The sequence below is a fragment of the Balaenoptera physalus genome, assembly GCF_965194825.1.
Source record: "Balaenoptera physalus genome assembly, chromosome: 13".
NCBI classification, from domain to species: Eukaryota; Metazoa; Chordata; class Mammalia; order Artiodactyla; family Balaenopteridae; genus Balaenoptera; species Balaenoptera physalus.
In genome coordinates this window covers 4,348,007-4,365,709 of record NC_138892.1, presented here as the reverse complement: position 1 = coordinate 4,365,709, position 17,703 = coordinate 4,348,007, and the positions used below count along the sequence as shown (strand labels likewise).

The window sequence follows — 17,703 nt, the reverse complement described above, 5'->3', positions numbered from 1 at the left end:
GGGGAAGTGATGCTGGAAGAGGGGCCTCCCCTTCACCTCCAGAAAGCCTTCCCTCCCATCTCCCCTGGGCTCGGGCAGTGAGCGGCCTCTGCTCCGTGGCCCCATCTGCCAAAGGACTTGTCACACTCCCAGGTGACAATCACTTGACCCAGCCGCTCCCGCCTACTCTGGGAGTGGCTGACCAGCACTGAGAAGGTGCCACATTGGGGTGTGACAGGATGCACAGGCTGAGGGTGGGCGTTGACGGACATGTCCACAAGTGGGGACAGGAGAGAGACGCCTCTTTGGGCTTCAGGTCAGCCCCGGTTTGGTGATGGGGCAGAACTGAGAGGCGACCTGACCCGCCAGGTACAATGAACAAGCCGCGGTGTCCGCAGTGATGCAGGAGGTCAAAGCCAGAGCAAGTCTGCACTTTAGGTCTTTCTGCCTCTCCTCTACCTGTCCCACCCTCGGCTGGCCACTGCCCCAGATGCATGGGGGAGAGACAATCCCTGGGGATTTTTGTTTTCTTTTTAAACTTTTAAATCATCTTTATTTTGGTTGCAAAGTTACAATTTACTTTTTTAAAAAATATATTTATTTATTTATTGGCTGCGTTGGGTCTTCGTTGCTGCGCGTGGGCTTTCTCTAGTTGCGGGAGCAGGGGCTACTCTTCGTTGCAGTGCGTGAGCTTCTCATTGTTGTGGTTTCTCTTGCTGTAGAGCACGGGCTCTAGGCGCGCAAGCTTTAGTAGTTGTGGCATGTGGCCTCAATAGTTGTGGCTCGTGGGCTCTAGAGCTCAGGCTCAGTAATTGTGGCGCACAGGCTTAGTTGCTCCGCGGCATGTGGGATCTTCCTGGGCCAGGGCTCGAACCCGTGTCCCCTGCACTGGCAGGCAGATTCTTAACCACTGTGCTATCAGGGAAGCCCAGGCGGATTCTTAACCGCTACGCCACCAGGAAAGTCCCACAATTTACTTTCTAATTAACATTTTCACCATTCCCATTTGAGGTCTCATAGCTTGCCTTGGAAAACATTGCATTCTCTACCAAACTGCTATACAAGGATGTTGTAAAATACAGTTTCCCAAATTAATCCTCTTTGTCGGTGTTCAGATTAGTCCATGAAAACAACATCGATTGAAAATGGCAAGTGACTTAATCGGCAGAACGTACAATTCCTTTCCTAATGAAGGGTGCTACAAAATGGTACACAAAAGCTCAATTTTTAAACTGCATTTAAAAAATATACATAACAATGTGAGCTATTATATATAGAATGGATACACAACAAGGTCCTACTGTATAGCACAGAGAACTATATTCAATATCCTATGATAAACCATAATGGAAAAGAATATATTAAAAAAGAGTGTATATATATATGTATAACTGAATCACTTTGCTGTACAGCAGAAATTAACACAACATTGTAAATCAATTATACTTCAATTAAAAAATTTAAAAATACGCATAACATACAGTTGACCATTTCAGCTCTTTTTAAGTGTTCAGCTCAGTGGCATTAAGTACATTCACATTGTTGTGCAGCTATCACCACCATCCATCTCCAGAACTTTTCATCTCCCCAAATGGAAACTCCGTCCGCATTAAACAGTAACTCCCCCTCCCACTCCCCCAGCCCCTGGCGCCCACCATTCTACTTTCTGTCTCCATGGATTTGACTGTTCTCAGGACCTCATATAAGTGGCATCATACAGTCCTTTTGTTTGCCCTTTTGTGACTGGTTTCACTTAGTATAATGTCATCAACAATAAAACAAAATTAAAAGAAGGATTCCTTTCAATGTTGGATATTCAGCTTCCAAAAACAACAATCAGAAAGCCTTCCCTCCAGAAGGAAGTTAGTTCCCCAAAGTAATTTTAACCCGAGGCTGCATATATAACCATTGTTCTACAGGACATAAGGAAAGATAAATAATGGCCCATAGAACCAGACCGTCATACTCAACATGGTTCCAATAGAATAGCCAAGTTGGGATCGTTAGAATCTGAAGACAAGGTTGACAGATGAAGGTGCTCAGCCCAGAGCTGTTTGTTCCCATAGTGAAATATCGGAAGTAACGTAGATGCCCACAGAGGGGGGAGTGGGTTGGAGACGATGCTACTTCTATACAACAGTGTGACGCCTTGTGCCTGGCACAGTGGCATAAAAAAGGAATTTAAGGGGGTGAGAGGTGGTGAATGGAAGGGCTGTCTCTGTGGGAATCCTCATGTGTCCAGCTGTTGCAATGAGGACGGTGATGTCCTGTCTGCTCTGACCTCTGCTGCGTCACCGTCCAGCCTGGCCGTGGGCGCCCCGTGGCCCCTCGGATTGGGAGAGCAGGAACTAACCCCCCGGCTGGGGAGGGGGCGCATCCTGCCCAAGGAGGGTGTGCTGACCCCGGCCACTGGCAGTTCCAGCTTTATGGCTGCCTGGGGCATTCCGGGGATGTTCCGCGTTTCTGGATTGAGCGAAGGATGTCACATTGCATTGTCCTTCTGAGAATAAGGTCCAAAGTGCTCAAGGCTCCCCAGTGGGAATCATTTCCAAACGTTTCTACAGCTTGGGCACAAAGTTCTCGCCCCACTGAGCCATCTCCAGGAGTCTGAGCTTCACCTGTGCCTGCCTTTCTCAGAGTTGAGGGAGGCCGAGGGGCCGCCACTCATCCCTGGGCCATTCTGCACCCCGAGACGGGGCCTTGGTTCCCCCATTCTTCACGGGCAACGGCAAGCAAATTCCCTTTGTTCCTTCCACGTGTAATCCAGCCACTGTTTACTGGAGCTCCCTGTGTGCTCGGAACTTTATAAGCTTTATCCATCTCCTCAGCCACCTTCAGAAGGTATTGTGAGCCCCGTTTTGCCATCCAGGAAGCTGTGGCTGAGAGAGGTGAAGCGTCCTGCCTAGGGTCACAGAGCAAGAAGGCGCTGGAGCTGGGATTGGAGCCCAAGCCTGTTCGGCTCCAAAGCGGACACTCCTCCTACTCCCCCCTGTAGCTGCTGAGGGCTGGCTGTGGGCTGAGGGCTGAGCAGGAGAGGGAGGCCTAGCTCTGCGTGGGTGGGAGGGAGGGAGGGCGAGGCAGACAGATGTTGTCAATTGTGAGTTTGCTCCAGGCCGGGCTGGTGGGTGGGCGGGCTGCAGGAGCGGGGGAGAGACTGGATGGGGGTTGGGCCGGCACCGGAGGGGCTGTGAGAGCCACGAGGGGTGAGACTGTGGGCGGGAGAGCTAGGCGGGCCCGGCTGGGATTGGGGTGGAGGGGTACAACACAGGGGACATCGGCCTCTGTCAGGCCACGTGACTGGGTCACAGTCGTCTTGGGGGTGAACCACAGGCCATGTTTTATCTGTGACAGGTCAGGTCCTGCGTTTCGTGAATGCTTCCCTTAGAATCAATTGGAGCAAGAACGAAGGAAGGAATGAATGAATGAGTGGGACCCCTGGGGGTCACCCCGGTAACCAAGAGGCTCTCCCTCATGAGGGACCTCGCTGTTTGGTGCTGGGAAGCCGGTGATGCCAATTATATCTGAGCCCCAGCCCACGGTGCCCCCCAGGTTCACCAGATGGTGTCGTCGGGAAGTGTGGAGGGGGACAGCTGAGGTCGGGATGGGCCGAGCGGCCGGTTGGCAGTGGGCCGGCAGACTTTGCTCGGGGGTGGACTGTCATCCTTAACCAGACCCCCTTGCCAGCCTGGGGGACCCGAGAGAGCGCGGATGCGGCAGCGCATCTTCCGCTCCGAGCTCCCCCGGCTGCGGGTGGGGCTGAGGTTGTCATCGTTGGGGGACCTGGCAAGGCCCTTCCTCCTCCTGGTTCAAGAAATGCCCAGCCCAGCCTCAGCTCCTCACCCAGGCACGGACCACGCCCATCGGGGTCTCCCCGGAGGTGAGCCCAGAGCTCAAGGGCACCGTGTTCCAGGCGCAGTTTGTCGGCAGAGGTGCTCGAGGTGGCCGCGGGCAAGCCGTCGCAGCCGGTGTTTCTGGACGCATCGGCCTCGTGCTGAGCCCTGGAGTGACCCTCTCTTTTGGGGCCACCCCGAGGGCCGGGCCTTGGAAGAATAATGAGCTCAAACAGAACACCCAAGGCCCTTGGTGCCAGGAAACGCTGCCAAGCCCGGCGGGATTTACCCCGTGGGGCACGGAGAGGCCAGCCGTGAGAAACCGTGGCGTTTCTTAGAGCCCAATTTTGAGATGTCCTGCCGAGAGGTGACCTTCTGCCCGGGAGCAGAGGCTGTTGCCACTAACGCCCCCTCCTGGCTGCGGGTGGAACTGACGCTGGGGGCGCCTCAGTACCCGGTTGCTCCTCCCTTGGGGAACCGTGGGGTCCCCTCCTTCCTGTGAGCCGAGGGGCCCAGCGGGGCAGCAGCCTGGGTGGGGCTGAGCGCCGGGCTGGGCGCTGGAGGGCGTGGGTGCCCCAGCTGCTGGACCCACCTGAGCCTTCTATCTTTCCCTTTTGTGAGCAAAGAGGCAACCTTGTGACAAATCAAGGGCAGAGACCGTCACCGGCCTCAGTTTCCCGACCCGTACAGTGAGGACTGATGCTCTCCTAGCAAGTGGCTCCGACGATGCAGTGAGAACACAGAGCGGGTCCCGGAAACGTTGGCTCTTTGCTTCTCCCCGGAGCCGGCTGGTTGCATCTGAGGCCCCGCATGACCGTTCTCTCCCCTGTGCTCTGCTCATGTTGTACCTCTTCCCTGGTGTTCGCTCCCCACTCTCGAGAGAAGCCCTCCTTGGTTGTCCCAGTTTGGGGGACACCTCTAGGCCTCCCCAGTTCTGCACTGTTCATTTTTAGTGAGACAAACCATCTGTGACCCCATAGGAGTGGGGTCAGCCGCGTCCTGGATACCCACCCACTGGGCTGGACAGCCACTCGGCCGTGCTTTGGTCAGTAACACCTGTCTTTCTTCCCTCTGGACTGTGAAGGCAGGGACCCCGTCTGGGCAGGTCCCCGTCCCAGTTTTGGCATCTGGCTGGGACAGGGATCCCGGTGCTGAGCTGCAGTCCCGTCAGAACTGGATTTGGAAGGTAGTAGTTAAGGTTTCAGGCCTTTCTAGGAGGAGCGGAGTGTGTGCTCCCAGCCCGCGACTCAGCGGAGTTTTCAGTACACGTTTGTCGAGTGACTGAAAGACCGGATGTGCCGCGGCCCTTTCGGCCCCGTCCTGATGCTGTAGAGGAGACCGAAGGAAGGGGTGTCCAGATGGTGCGGCCGGGAGGGGGCGCTCTAGGCCACCCGAGGGAGGCCGCCCGTCTAAGGGGACCTTGGGCAGGGTCCGAGGTGAGTCACCTGCCGCCAGTCACCCCGTTCTCTTCCCTGCACGGCAGGCGCAGACGTCCCCATGGAGGCTTGCTGTGCAGACGGACATCGAATGGCCACTCAGCACAGGGACTGCTCACTGCCATACGCCTCGGAATCCAAGGAATGCAGGTATGTTTGCCAGTGCCACTGTTCTACCAGAACAGTGTTCTTCTAGACAAAAGCAGGGGACGAAGGGACAGTGGGTGCCAGGCCCCCGGGAGAGGCTGGGCCCCCAAGGCCAGGCTACAGGAGATGTGGGGGGCTGGTGACCCCCGCGTCCCTCCTCTGTGCTCCCACGGTCCTTGTACGGGGACTCCGTTTACCCTTCCCGTGCCACCCTGGCGTTGCCGGGCATCCCGTCATTTCACCGGGCTGCAAGCAAGAGGATGTGGGTTTGTAGCCCTCGCTGCCGCACCTGGGCAGTGTGGCCAAGTCATCCAGAAAGGGGATGGTTGTTGGGGGGGGCGGATGAGATCGTGTGACTGGAAGCCCTTTGCAGATAAAAGCATGGGCCACCTTCAGACCCCGAAAACGCAGACGAGCGAGTCCCAGAGCAAAAGTTCTGCCAGACCATTGTCTACTTCATACAGTAGCCAGCATCTGGATCAACTATTTTTATTCCTCTCTTCCTAAATTGACTCAAGCTCCCTCAAAGTTTTGGGAGAATGTAAGCTTAGAATAAATGATAAAGATATGTAACGTTGATCATCACTGTAAAAATAATAGCAAGGCTTTATGAAGCAGACTTTGTGCTGGGCGTTTGCTGCCCTTCATCTCGTTTCACCCTGTTACTGATCCCATTTTACAGATGAGGAAACTGAGCTTTCCCCAGTACGCACAGCTGGTAGGTGATGGCATTAGGACTTGAACCCAGATCTGCTTGCCTGGGGAGCAGAGGTTGAGGGGGAGGTGAGGGTATGAACGCATTCCATTACTCTTGACATCCGTTCATTTTCTCTGCCTCTAATCCAAGTCTAAGCTGCTTGGACGCTTGGAGCTGTGGGATGCTAGGTGGAGAGCTGCCGTGGAAGGAATGTGCAGGGGAGGCTTGTCTGCCTCACTCTGGAGTTTTGCATTTGTGTTGGCATCGAGCAGAGACTGCTGCCCGCCAGCAGTGACGGAGGATGTAAATCTCGATTTAGGAAATTCTTGAAAAGTCGAAAGCATTATAGACCAAACAAAGGAAGAGAAGACAGGGCACTCGGATTGTTTGAATTGACTGGGAGACCACGCCGTTAGCATTTACGGCGCGTCTGATGAGTGAGAGCGGGGATCTTGGCTCCCGAGCGTGGCTTTGAGCTAGAAACGTCAGAGGGCGGCTGGCAGTCGCGGAGCGAAGCTGGGTGGTGAGCGCCAAGAGTTCTGTTTGCAGACTGGGCTCTGAGAGGCAGCCGGGCCCCGGGGACCCACCTGGGCCGGCTTTCAGGCTGTGTGACTTGAGCCGACTTGGAACCTCAGTTTCCCCAAATGTAAAAGGAGGACAGCGATAGCTTCCTTTCAGGGTTGTGATAATGACCGAGGCGAGGGAAGCAGCCGGGACCACCAGGCCAGGCTGTGGGACTGTATGTGTTTGCTCGGGCCGCCGGCACAGATACCTCTGCCCGGGCGGCTTAAACCACAGACATTTACTGTCTCACAGCCTGGCGGACAGAAGTCTGAGATCAAGGTCTCAACGGGGCTGGTTCCTCCTGAGGCGTCTCTCCTGGCCTGGGGATGCCAGCTTCTCCCTATGTCCTCACGTGGTCTCCCCTCTCTGTGTGTCTGTGTCCTAATCTCTTATCCTGTAAGGATGCCAGGCAGATTGCACTAGGGCCACCCTAACCTTAATTACCTCTTTAATGATCATTTAACCTTAATTACCTCTTTAAAGACCCAATCTCCAAATAAGTCACATTCGGAAGTCCTGGGGTTAGAACTTCAACATAGAATTGTGGGAGGCGGGGATACAATTCAACCCAAAACGGGGAGCCCTGTTTGTAAATCAAAGGCTTACAAAGTGAGGCATCAGCCAGCTGACCCCTCAACGGACAGAAGGAGGAACTGAGGTCAGCGACTCAGTGGCCTCTGGGCCCTACTTGTGAGTTTGGATTTTAGTCACAACTGGATTTGTTACTGACTTCTACTCACCAATGTCTTGACTGAGTTTTGGAGGTATCTTGAATCCCCAGTGGGCTCCAGACTCTAGAGAAACTACCTTCTTGGCTATGCAGCAGGCATTTGTGTTGTGATCTACATTTTTTTTTTTTGAGTTATGTTTTATTTGGTGGACTTTCTGAGGACTTCAAGCCTGGGACACAACATCTCAGATAATGCTGAGAAAACTGTTCCAAAGAGGCAAGGGGGGGAGCCAGGATATATAGGAGTTTTTGCAACAAAAGACCAGGTAGTCGGAACATCAAGATTACGGTTCATGATCTACATTTTGGGCAGCGGTAAATTTCAAACATGCGTTCAGAGATTTCCTGAAATGTAAGTCATATCACCTGAATGGCCGAGAGGGAAGGTCTTCTCTCTTGGGGGCAGATATGGGTGCAAGTCCAGGTTCCCCCTGAGCCCCGACATGTTTCCAGTGGGGCCCACTCACTTCATCACGTGGGGCCCAAGGGAACGCTGGCTGGATAGTGCGAGTTTCCATATGACAGGGTCCTCAAGACGCGTTATTCAACTCCCAGGACGTTGACTGCCAGCGATTGGCCTTTTGTTTCCCCGAGGCCCAGGGAGGCCAGTGGACTTGTCCCCGAACTCACGGGCAGGGGCTGTGTCTGTGTCCAAGGCCTCTTAGTGAGTTAGCTGCTGGGCTGCTGGGCTCTGACCGCATCCCGGTCCTGTTTCCCCAGGTGCTGCCTGCTGCCCCTCCAGCCTGCCCTGCACCCTTTTCCTCTTTGTCACTTAATGTCGGGCTCTGAACCCCATACCATCTGCAGAGGTCAGAGGCCAAGCCTGGGGTCTTGGGCTCAAAGTCAGATGCAGCTCATCTAAGAACACAACTGGGTTTTAATTCCAGGGGCAGCACTGGGTGCCACCGTAGGGGGTGCTCAGGAGAACAAGAACCGCCCCCCCCACCCCCGCCCCAGCCCTCCATGCTCTCCTCGCCCAGAGGATGGGGACGGCACACGACTGATGACTCTGAGCCCCAAGTCAGAGCCGCGGTGCTAGGATAAGCGGGGCCGTGTGCAGTGGGGAGTGACAAGCAGTGCAGCGATGCTGATAGCAGGGATTTTCTAACAAGTTCAGGGGTATCGTTTTTAATGAAGGCAGAGAAGGGAGAGAGCAGGTCAGAAATCCAATCTGCTTTAAGAGGGTCCTCTTAGGGCTTCCCTGGTGGCGCAGTGGTTGGGAGTCTGCCTGCCAATGCAGGGGACACGGGTTCGGGCCCTGATCTGGGAAGATCCCACATGCCGCGGAGCAACTAGGCCCGTGAGCCACAGCTACTGAGCCTGCGCGTCTGGAGCCTGTGCTCTGTAACAAGAGAGGCCGCGATAGTGAGAGGCCCGCGCACCGCGATGAAGAGTGGCCCCCGCTTGCCGCAACTAGAGAAAGCCCTCGCACAGAAACGAAGACCCAACACAGCCATAAATAATAAATAAATAAATAAAATAAAATAATAAAATAAGCTCATAAAAATAAAAGAAATTAACAAGATACTTCAAAAAAAAAAAAAAAAGAAATGTTTAAAAAAAAAAAAAAAGAAACAGAGACCACTGGCCACTTGGTAACTCAGTAGTTCGGGTATCATTTTTCTTCTTTTGAAGTGGTATTCTGCCGGGATCTCCAGTTTTAAGTTCTCATTCATTCGGCAAATCTTTATTGATCCTCAGGGCTGTTCTAAGCTCAGGATGAGGAGAATGGGATCACGCAGGTGGGCGAGCCCCAGGCCAAGCCTCCAGGGTAGAGTTGAGGAAGGACGGCACTGAGGGTTCTGTGGGGCCCAAGAAGCCCGGGGTTGGTGCCACTGGCAGACGAGGGGATTGGCAAGGACCGCAGAGGGGCCGGCCCCTCTCTGCACACATGGACTCCAGCTGGGCACGTTCGGCCTCTGCCTGAGCCTCTAACACATGGCACATTTGGGGGCGATCGGGAGACGGCAGCTGGCGTTCCCTCAACTCATGCATTGCTCTGCATTCTGGCCTCGACCAAGGGCCAATATGCCTTAGGACCCAAATAGAAATTTGCCTCAAACCTTGGGTTGAATTAAGCCCACGAGTCTCTCGGAGGAATTTGGATACACACGGAGCCAAAACCCAAAGCAGATCCTCAGATGCTGTTTTTCAGTCTACCCGTCACTCTCTGAACCCCTTCGTTTATTTATTTCACAAATCGTATTGAGGGCATTCTGGACAAGATGGAGATAAATCAGTGAACAAAATAGGCAAAATCTCTTCTACGGAGGATACAGATGACGACGACATGGTAAAGTCTATGGTTTGTAAGAAGGCACGCGGTGTCGTGGGAAAGGAAAACCCAGGGACAGGAGGCAGGGTCTCCTGATCAGGGCAGGTTTACAATTTTAAATAGAGCTGTCTGGGGACGCCTCGCTGAGAACAGGCGTCTGAGCCAGGACCTGAAGGAGGTGAGCAAGGCAGCCAGGTGAATGCTTGTCCAAGTTGAAGGGTAGCAAGGGGAGAGCAGCTCTCTGGATGCCCAGCACCTGCCCAGCCCCATCAGGGCAGAGCTTAGTAACTGCTGCCCCAGAAGCCCCCTGGGTGTGGGAGGCTGAGCTTCCCCACCAGGCCATCCCTCTCCCCGTCCCTGAAGCCTCTGTACAGGCCTGGCACACAGTAGGGCCACAGCCACATTTTTTTTTTAATTGCAGTAAAATATACATAACACAAATTGTACCATCGTAACCATGTTTAGGTGTACAGTTCAGTATATTCACATCACTCTATCACCATCACCATCGTCCACCTCCAGAGCTTTTTCATCTTCCTAGTGAAACTCGTACCCATGAAACAAAACCTCCTCGTTACCCCCCGTTCCCCAGCCCACCCCTTCTATTTTCCGTCTTTATGAATTTGACTCCGCTGGGTCCCTCATAAAAGGGGAGTCACAGTATTCATCCTTTTGTGGCTGGCTTATTTCACTTAGCTTACTGTCCTCAAGGTTTATCCGTGTTGTAACGTGTCAAGGTTTCCTTCCTCGTTAAGGCCGAATCCAAGTCCATCATATGTACAGACCGCATTTAGCTCATCTATTCCTTGATGGACACTTGGGTTGCTCCCGTCTTTCGGCGATTATGAATCATGCTGCTGGGAATGTGGGTGTGCAAGTATCTGTGTGAGTCACTGCTTTCGGTTCTTTTGGGTTTATGCGCGGAAGTGGGATGGCTGGATCCTATGGTCACTCTATTTAAAATGTTTGGAGGACCTGCCATACTGCACCATTTTACCTTCCCCCCCACAGTGCGTGAGGGGTCCCGCTTTTCCCACACCACTTGTTTTCTGTTCAGCCAATAAATATCTTTGAGTGAATGGATCAATGGATGCATATCTGCTTGCTCTCCCTGATAATGCAGTGATGTGCCTGTCATTTGCAAATCCACTGAGAGCATGAGTGGATGTGTGGTAGCAGAGTACAGGTATATCTCATTTTATTGTGCTTTGAAGGTTGTGTTTTTTTTTTTTTTTTTTTTTTTTACAAATTGAAGGTTTGTGGCAACTCCACGTTGTCAGATGATGGTTAGCATTTTTTAGCAAGGAAGGTTTTTTTTTATGAAGGTATGTATTGCCTTTTTAGACATAATGCTATTGTACACTTACTGGACTACAGTACAGTGTGAACATAATTTTTATATGCACCAAGAAACCAAAAAATTCATGTGACTAACTTTATTGTGGTTGCTTGGAGCCAAACCTGCAGTATCTCGGAGGTCTATCTGTGCAGACAAATCCATCCCGGAGCCTGAGGGCAGTTCTAGAAGTGCATGGGAAGCCGGGTGCAGAGCTCCGGCCCCATAGGGTGGAGGCTGGGGAGGGCTGGCTGGGGGCCGAGGCAGCCTGACTGGCAGCACACGGAGCCCAGCGGGGCCCCTCCCTCTCCAGACCGGTGCAGGTCTGGCGGCTCCTCCTGCCCTTGTTGACTCTGGCCAAAACCAGGGTTATTTGGGGTCTGGTGGGAGCCACAACTGTGATCACACACCTCCTGCTCCCTCACCACCTGGAGCTGTGTCTGAGGGACCAAGTCTGGGAGGTGATGGTCCTTCTGTCGACATAAGCTTTTGTGCATGTGTGTCCTCGGGTTTCCGAGGACCTTCCTCCCGGAGCCCCCAACGGGGCTGGGAGACGTGGATGCCACGGCCCGGTGTCACCGTTGCCACCATCCCTCACTCCGTGGCCTTGGGCAGGCTACTCCACCTCTCTGGAGCTGTTTCCACTGATTCCGGAAACTGGAGATGAGTGTTGGGAAGAATTCAACTTGATAAAGGATCAGAAGGTCTGGCCCAGAGTCAGCAGTCAGCTGTTTTTGTTTTTTAAAATAGGTGGGAACTTTCTGTGGCTGAGGCTTAGAGGTCAGAGAGGTGAACTGGGGCTCTGGCCACACAACTGGGTCTCTCGACTCCACTCCCAGACACCACCCTGCATCCAGTCTTTCTAATTCAACACTGTTGAGCACCTTCCGTATGTAGGCATTGTGTGTGTGTGTCTGTGGATGAGTGGAGGGGATGGGGAAGGGGGGGCACCCAAAGATGACAGAGCTCCCATCCCCGAGGGGCTACTGCTTCCAGGCCCTGAGCACCGCCTGGTGGGCCCCCCGCCCCACAGAGCCCTTGGGCCAGCCTGCCCCCTCTGCCCACAGGATGGTCCAGGAGCAGTGCTGCCACAGCCAGCTAGAGGAGCTGCACTGTGCCACGGGCATCAACCTGGCCAACGAGCAGGACAGCTGCGCCGTGCCGCATGGTGACAACGCCAGCCTCGAGGCCATGTTCGTGAAGGTGAGGACCTGGGCCCCTCCCAGCTCAGCAGCCACTTCTTCAGCAGGAGGCCTGGGGCACTCTCCTCCCTGCACCCCCGACCTCAGACGCCTTTCCTTATGAGCAGCGCATTGTGCTCAACTCAGGGGGGGAGGAGGGACACTCAAGTCTCCCCACCTCCTCCAGTTTATTCAGTAAACCCTGGACAACACCCCGGGCCCTGTCCAACACCGGGGAAGCAGGGATGGAGTGACCCAGCCTTACCCTGAAGACTGCCAGTCCCGGGGCTTCAAACAGGAATGCAGAGGTCAGAGCAGGGGTTATCTGGGCTCAGGGCCTTCTGAACCCTCTTCTCAATTCAGATAGGCATTCCCCACCCCACTCCGGAGGCCCTCCAGCTTCCCTCCTCTCCCGAACTAGTCAGAGCTCAGAATGGGCCCCCACCAACGCCTCTGATAACACATGACCTCCGTAACTGCCCTAGAAGAGGAAACTGAGGTTCAGAGAGGCCCACACTCCAAAGTGGCCTCTCAGCAGGGGTCCTTTCAGGACCAGCAAGGGAGGGATCTGGTGAGGCAGGGCTGGGAATGTGGTCCGTCTGGCCCAGAGGGAACCCTGCCCAAAGGTTGGCTATGAATGAATGACGTAATCCAGCCTGGGACTCCAAGTCCAGGCCAGGTCACTCAGGACCTCTGTCACTGTGGAAGGTCTGCATCTTTGCACGGATGTGGAAAGGTTACTGAGAGCGTTCCCAGATCTGAAGACTGTAAATACACTAGGCTGTCCCTCTCTTGCCACCTACTGAGGGAGAAAAACTGCCCGACCAGAAGGAGCTCAAGTTTGGAAAGTTAATTAACCTGGTCATCTGGGTTTCTGTTGGAGGTGCCAGGTGACAAAAATGAATTCCCTGGGAGAAAGATGCCCCCGTTCCCAGTTAGGAAGGCCATGAAGTAATTTCAAGGAGCAAGCATTGGAATGAAGTCTGGATCCCGAGGTGGGGTGTGTGGGTTCCTTTCTGGGGATTCTCTTTCCACGCAGGTCGGAATGTGGAGGGAGATTCCACGTAGAGGAGCTGGGGGTCCAGAGCCCCTCTGCCCACCCTCAGCCTCTGTGGGCTTTCCTGGGAGGAGGCTTCTGGTGTGAGAGAGCTGGGGGGCGGGGCGAGGGTGGGGTGGTCTGGTCAAGGGGGCCTGGGAGCCAGGACCTCATGTGTTCAGTGACTGCCTCCCAGGAAGGGTTGGGGCTCTGCAGATGCTGTCTGCCCCGCAGACATTTCTGCCAGTGTCCCCCGACTTGAGAGAAAGGCACGGAACTTTCTAAGGGGAGTGGAAACAGATCGCTTTGGCAGATGCGTGGTCTGTGTTTCTGGGAAGGGGGCTCATGACCTAAAGGTGGAGGAGGTAACTGAGGTTCCTGCTCCTTCCGGCAGCAGAGGCTGGGGACCCGTCAACCTCTACGAAACTCAGGCAAAGCCACCCCTCCTCTGCTCCTGCTATGCACCTTTTGGAAAGCTCTATGCTTTTTTTAGCATGATAAGGACTGAAACGGGGCTTTTCATGTGCCAGGGTGAATGTTGTCCCTGGGATTCAGCTGTGGCTTTTGGACTCCCTGGGGTCCAGGGGACAGGCAGCAACTCTGTTCCTCACTTGATGACCAGGCTTGAGGTTCCCTTCCTGCTGCTTGAACCACCCTCACTCGGTGCGGGAGGAGGCAAGGTGCATATTCATCCTTCCAGGCGTGGTAGAGAAATCTCAGACCACGCAGAAGTCATGGACCCTTAGGGAGCTCTTGTGTGAGCCCCAGGAGGCCCTCTCCTAACCCCCTCTTCCTGGAGGCGGAAGCTGGGCCGGCAGGGATATTGGGCAGTCGGGTATCATGGAGCACGTGCTGGGATAAGGCCATTTAAGCTTCCTTTCAAAATTAGGACCTCCGAGATTTGGGGGCAGCAGGCTTCGGGCTCGGCTTGCTTTGCTGTTTCCTGCCAACATGTAGAAGATGTGGCCCAAGTCAGGCACATGTCATCACCGTCCAGGGAGCATTAGCACGGGGGGGCTGAGGGGTCCTTGGGGATCCGCTGTGTCCTGTGTCTGGCTTCCCCAATGGGAGTCTCCTCCTGTGTTTGCAGAGGTGCTGCCATTGCTGCCTGCTGGGAAGGGCGGCCCAGGCCCAGGGCCAGAGCTGCGAGTACAGCCTCATGGTCGGCTACCAGTGTGGGCTGGTCTTCCGGGCATGCTGCGTCAAGGGCCAGGAGACAGCAGACTTTGCCCCGGGGGACGTTGGGGACCTTCAGGAAGCAGGTAATTCCCCCCTTTCTTCCCTCGTGGGCAGTGCAATTAGTTAAGGTCATCCAGAGAAACAGAACCAATAGGACTTGGAGAGAGAGAGACATTTTAAGAAATTGGTTCACACAGTTGTGAGGGCTGCCAGGTCTGAAATCTGCAGGGTGGGCCCACAGGCCAGGGACCCAGGGGAGAGCTGATGTTGCAGCTCGAGTCCAAAGGCCGTCTGCTAGCAGGGTTCCTTCTTACTTGGGGGAGGTCAGTCTTTCTCTTAAGGCCTTCACCTGATTGGACGAGGCCCACCCACATGATGGAGGGCAATCTGCTTTACTCAAAGTCTGCTGATTTCAATGTCAATCCCATCTAAAAAATACCGTCACAGCCATATCCAGACTAGTGCCGGACCAAATATCTGGGTACCGTGGCCCAACCAAGTTGACACATAAAATTGACCATCACAGGCGGTGTGGGCACGCACATTTACCATTGCCTTAACTCAGCACAGACTGGTTCTAGTTGTCAGAGCAGTTTCACATTTGTCACCGTCCTGGAGTGAAACTGAGGGCTTGGGATCTGGGATCTGACAAATCTGTGTTCATGTCCCTGTCCTGCCATGTATTTGGGGGGCAAACTGGTGTATCCAGGCCTCAGTTCCCTCATCTGTGAAAAGGGGATAATTAGAGTCCTACTTCCTCAGGTTGCTGGGACTAAATGGGAGAAGGGGTATAAAGTGTTTGCCACCACAGTTTGTCCCGTCTCTCCAACCGCTTTGGGCAGCGTGGGTGGCTGGCCGTGCTCTTGTTTCACAGATGAGGACCTGGCACTCAAGATCACGTGGCCAGGGGACTTCCCTGGTGGTCCAATGGTTAAGACTTCACCTTCCAATGCGGGGGGTGCAGGTTCGATCCCTGGTCAGGGAGCTAAGATCCCACATGCCTCGGGGCCAAAAAACCAAAACATAAAACAGAAGCAATAGTGTAACAAATTCGATGGAGACTTTAAGAATGGTCCACATCAAAAAAAAAAAATCTTTAAAAAAAAATCACAATTATTAAAAAAAAAAACGATCACATGGCTGACGTACAGAGGAGGGAGAGCGCTGGCCTTCCGATGCCTGGCCAGTGCCATCTCTCCATCTGGAGCTGAGGCAGGGAGCACCACTCGTTAATAGCAGGGGCAACACTCATTAATAGCAGACTGTGAGCATTCAAACACTAGATATTTATTCAGCAAAAGGACGAATGACCCCAAGAGCAGCCTCAAGAGGGCTCCCAGCTGTGTGTCCACCAGTTCAGTCTCCACCCTCCATTTGTCTGAAGCCACATAAATCCTGAAACCTTGGGGCTTCATGATTCAGTTACATGGTTCAGGAAACTTCTTGGTTGTCTAATCATCTCTTCCACTTATGCAATGGTTTCCTGTGCCATAATGGAAAGAGCCCTGGAAAATTTCAAGCATCTGCTCTGCCCCAATCTTGCTGCGTGACTGGGACTTTTGCCTTCTCACTCTGAGCTCCGTCTGCCCTCTGTTAAAAATGGGAAAGGGGCAGGAAGGGGCTCGGAAGGACCAGCTCACAGACCAGTGGTGCCTAAGTCAGGCCATCCATTCATGTGGCTTTAGGGGCCTCGGTCAAACGACCAGTCTTTCATTCTTTGCTTTGATTTCTCAAGTCCAGGGCCCCATGGCCGCCGTGGGGCTGATTTCAGATATTTTAGTCATAAAGGGGGATTGGAACCACGTTCTGGCTCCTTCCTTGACTTTTGAAATCATGGATGACATTTTCACTTTAAACAAACTCAAATTCTTCATACTGGTGGAGAATTTCTCCTGTGTCTCCAGGGAGGACTTTTGTTGATTTATGTCTTGTTTCATTAATGATCTCTGAGCTTTTCTGTTGCTCCAGATGTCTTATTTCTCCCTTGTCTTTTATCTGCTTCGTTTCTTGCCTCAGACTTTCCTCAATGTCTCTATGAGGACTTCCCTGTGTTTCCTCCTCACCCAGACACAGACCTGCCTTCCTCTCTTCCACTGACATTTATTGTGGGCCTACTGTGTGCTACCGTAGGGGGCCCACAGACCAGTGCTGGCCTGCAACAAAATAAGTACAGAAATTGGGAGTAAGCTTTTAGAAACTTCTATAAGCATTTGATAGAGTAACATGTCTGTTTAAATATAAAATTGGGACTTACATGTCTGTTTTCTTATCTTAGTTTTTCTAATAATCTGTATTATAAATGATCAAAGTATTGGTCTAAGATGGGGGAAAGAACCCTGTTCCTTTGGGACGAACTGTGCTAGGGCATATCTTGGTTATGTCCATTCTACAGATTGGGAGACTGAGGCTGTGGAAGCTTGGTTCAAGATTCCTTTTCTAGCATTCTTTGCCAGGCTTGCTGGCTCCTGAAAAATGCTGTGGAAATCTTGATGACCTCATCACCTGAGTGATAAATAGTTTCTCATGAGTCCTCCTGGCCTTGTTACCATGAGTCCTTCGGAGGATGGGGTCTGGACACCCTGGCCTGTGCCTGGCACATGGCAGGGACTTGGGCTTTGCTGGGATGGAATGCACCAAGTGAATGAAGAGTCCCCAAATTAAACACTCTTTTTTTTTTCTTTTTTTCTCTCTTTTTAAAAAATTGAAGTATAGTTGATTTACAATGTTGTGTTAATTTCTGCTGCATAGAAAAGTGATTCAGTTATACATATATATATAAATATATATATATATTTATATATATATATATATACACACACACACATTTATATACACACACACACATTCTTTTTCATATTCTTTTCCATTATGGTTTATCCCAGGATATTGAATATAGTTCCCTGTGCTCTACAGTAGGACTCTGTTGTTTATTCATTCTCTATATAATAGCTTACATCTGCTAACCCCAAACTCCCACTCCATCCCTCCCCCACCCCCCTCCGCCTTGGCAACCACAAGTCTGTTCTCTATGTCCGAGAGTCTGTGTCTGTTTCACAGATAGGTTCATTTGTGCCATATTTTAAATTTCACATATAAGTGATATCATATGGTATTTGTCTTTCTCTTTCTGACTTACTTCACTTAGTATGATCATCTCTAGTTGCACCCACATTAAACATTCTGAGCAAAGGTGCTCCCAGCCTCCTAACCTAGAGATGACTCACACCCTAAGGGTCTCTGACTTAGTTCCTCCCTAGCTGAAAAGTTCTTTGAATTATTTACGAACCCTTACCATATCTTAATAACCCCTAAA

At 52.6% G+C, this 17,703-nt stretch overlaps 1 protein-coding gene across 2 annotated transcripts in view; it reads left to right on the top strand.

Annotated features, from left to right (window-relative positions):
• FBLN1 (fibulin 1) overlaps nt 1–17,703 on the top strand; it is an 80,887-nt gene that overhangs the window by 9,738 nt on the left and 53,446 nt on the right. For both annotated transcript variants that reach the window (XM_082421621.1, XM_082421622.1), the window contains exons 2-4: nt 5,293–5,395; nt 12,062–12,197; nt 14,302–14,473. In XM_082421621.1, coding sequence (XP_082277747.1) covers nt 5,293–5,395; nt 12,062–12,197; nt 14,302–14,473 — 411 coding nt within the window. The remainder of the gene's footprint in view (nt 1–5,292; nt 5,396–12,061; nt 12,198–14,301; nt 14,474–17,703) is intronic.